General features: G+C 43.3%; 1 protein-coding gene across 1 annotated transcript; it reads right to left on the bottom strand.

Moving 5' to 3' along the window:
- Positions 1-1,427: 1,427 nt before the first annotated feature.
- On the bottom strand, positions 1,428-2,251 carry LOC125531165 (the record flags this gene model as incomplete). Its single annotated transcript, XM_048695580.1, has 1 exon — positions 1,428-2,251. A coding segment is annotated over one exon (411 nt), but the record flags the coding sequence as incomplete, so codon positions are not given.
- Between the last annotated feature and the right edge of the window lie 3 nt (positions 2,252-2,254).

The raw sequence follows: 2,254 nt of genomic DNA, 5'->3' as shown, positions 1-2,254 counted from the left end.
CTTCTGCATGTTATGTTCCGGTCTTTGTGTGGTACTTTCTTCTATTCCGTCCATGATATGCAGTTTTAGTTCCTGATACTAGTTGTCTTACCTTTCGTAAGCACGACTGCCACAACCGAGAAATAATGTACAGTATTTCGCAAGCAGAAGAGAAATTATCACTCCTTCCTGTTTACCTTGGAAAAGGATGCGAATAAATTCTGACGTATTGTTAAAAGACTTTTGATGTCTTGTCATCACTCTTCAATGGTGTCTTTCTTCAACCAGAATTTGCCTTTACATCCTTGTCCGCGACGAATTCTGAAGGTTTTGATTTGACTGTTTCTATTCCAATGCTGCTTTGCTAGGCCATTCTATTAGGTTAACATTCGGAACACTAAACAGGCAATTGTATGGCCTCCTAGGTCAGACAAGACATCCTGCAATTATCCATATCTGTTTTTGCAATTATCCAAATGCGCTGATAAATATTTAAGCCAAACAGGTAGTTAACATGAGTAAAATGTTTGACCTGGCTCGATGTTTCCTGCCCATATGATATATATTCAAGTTTTTGGAGTTTATAGACGACAATTTCATGCTCGAGGAAGTCCCACCCAGCCCCCAGAATGCTATGTCCTTTTCGTTAACTGTTCGTGGCAGTGACCTAAGCAAAGATGTGTTCAGTTTGATAGTTTGACATCATGTAAATTTTTATTCACTCTCATGCTTCAAGTGAGTCAAGAACATTGAATTACAGCATCAACCTGGGAGAAATTCACCAGGGTGCTGATAGAGTCAAATTGGGAGGCCAGCACAAGAAATCTTGAAAATGACGCTTACATCACCTTTCTACTATTTAACATAATAGAGAATACATTTTTCTTTGGTAAATGACAAAATGTACCCAATCAAATGTTTAGATTGCGCATGCGAACGAAGATCATGCGCAATTTTGTATGACTAGTGGGGGGGGGGGGGGGGGGGAGATGAATCTAGGAGCGACAAACTGGATGCGTGTAGAACTGATTATTTTTGTTCACTTAACTCTGAAAGTGATAAGAAATCTGGTGTGGAAAAACACTTTTACATTTCCCTGTATTTGGTTCCTTGGTATATATGCTCCTGCTTGCCAAGAATACTTTTACGGGCGCCAAAAATTATGAAAAATATTAGACATATACATGTTCTTGCCCTTTTTTTGTTTCAAAAGTTTATGGAAAAACACAAGTATTCAGGCCTGTGCTAAAAAAAGAGAGCGCCAATCTTTCTTTTTTTTTTTAACAAGGAAGGATAATTGTTCATTTTTGCATGAAAATTTTCACTAACACATCAAACACTAACAGGAGGAAAATGCACACAATAAAAAAAACGTATTTTCTACTCTGTTGTTCATTTGTTTCGATTTTACTGTCCAACCAGCAACATTAATTTACTTGTGCATATCTGAGTGACCAGAACAAGGTACAAGAATGATCACACATGGCTGATTGAATTAAACAATGCCTGGGGCAAATATTTATATGTCACTCTTACTATGTTACACACACAAGTCATACTATGTATCACAAGCACACATGGTTCATACACTAACTCCTTACGATCTAAAATAAGTGTAGCAGTTTTGAACTAAGGTTGAACTAATCTTAGTTCAAAACTGCGACACTTGTTATGAATCGGAGGGAGTAGATCAGATCGAAGAGAAATCAAAAGAGAGAAAGCTCTGCTGACTATAGGCCTCAGCTCTCTGTGGTGCGGGCCCTGCACGTCAGTTCCTCACTCGACAGCATCTGTTCTAGCGTGTCGGCGAATTCTGCTTGTCTACCCTGAACAACTCTGAAGACGTGCGAAGCTCGGCCGATCAACCGTATGATCTGTAGTCGTAAAACCCTGTCGGATCGGTGACCTCCATCATCCTCGCGATCTCCTCCAAGTACCCCTCGACCTTGTAGAAATCGTTCGCGGCGACGGCGTGGCTGTGGTCGTTCTGGTGGAAGGAGGCGGCCGTCGACAATGGGCTCTGTAGTTTCTGCTCCGGCACCGGCGCGGCTGGTGCGGCGTTCCATTGCCCCTGGAACTGCTGGTTGGGCATGGTGTCCTCGTAGAAGAAGTTGCTGCTGTCCACCGTGCCCGTCTGACTGATGTACTGCTGCTGCTGCTGGGGGATGCATGGAGCGGCGGGTGCCTGCATGCAGTTCATGTACTCGTCGCCGGCTTCGGACGACTCGAAGCTCCCCGTGTTGGAGTTCGAGTCGGCGGCGGGGCGCGGCCGGCC

The sequence above is a fragment of the Triticum urartu genome, unplaced genomic scaffold (assembly GCF_003073215.2).
Source record: "Triticum urartu cultivar G1812 unplaced genomic scaffold, Tu2.1 TuUngrouped_contig_6853, whole genome shotgun sequence".
Taxonomy (NCBI): domain Eukaryota; kingdom Viridiplantae; phylum Streptophyta; class Magnoliopsida; order Poales; family Poaceae; genus Triticum; species Triticum urartu.
This window is presented reverse-complemented; position numbering and strand designations above follow the sequence as displayed.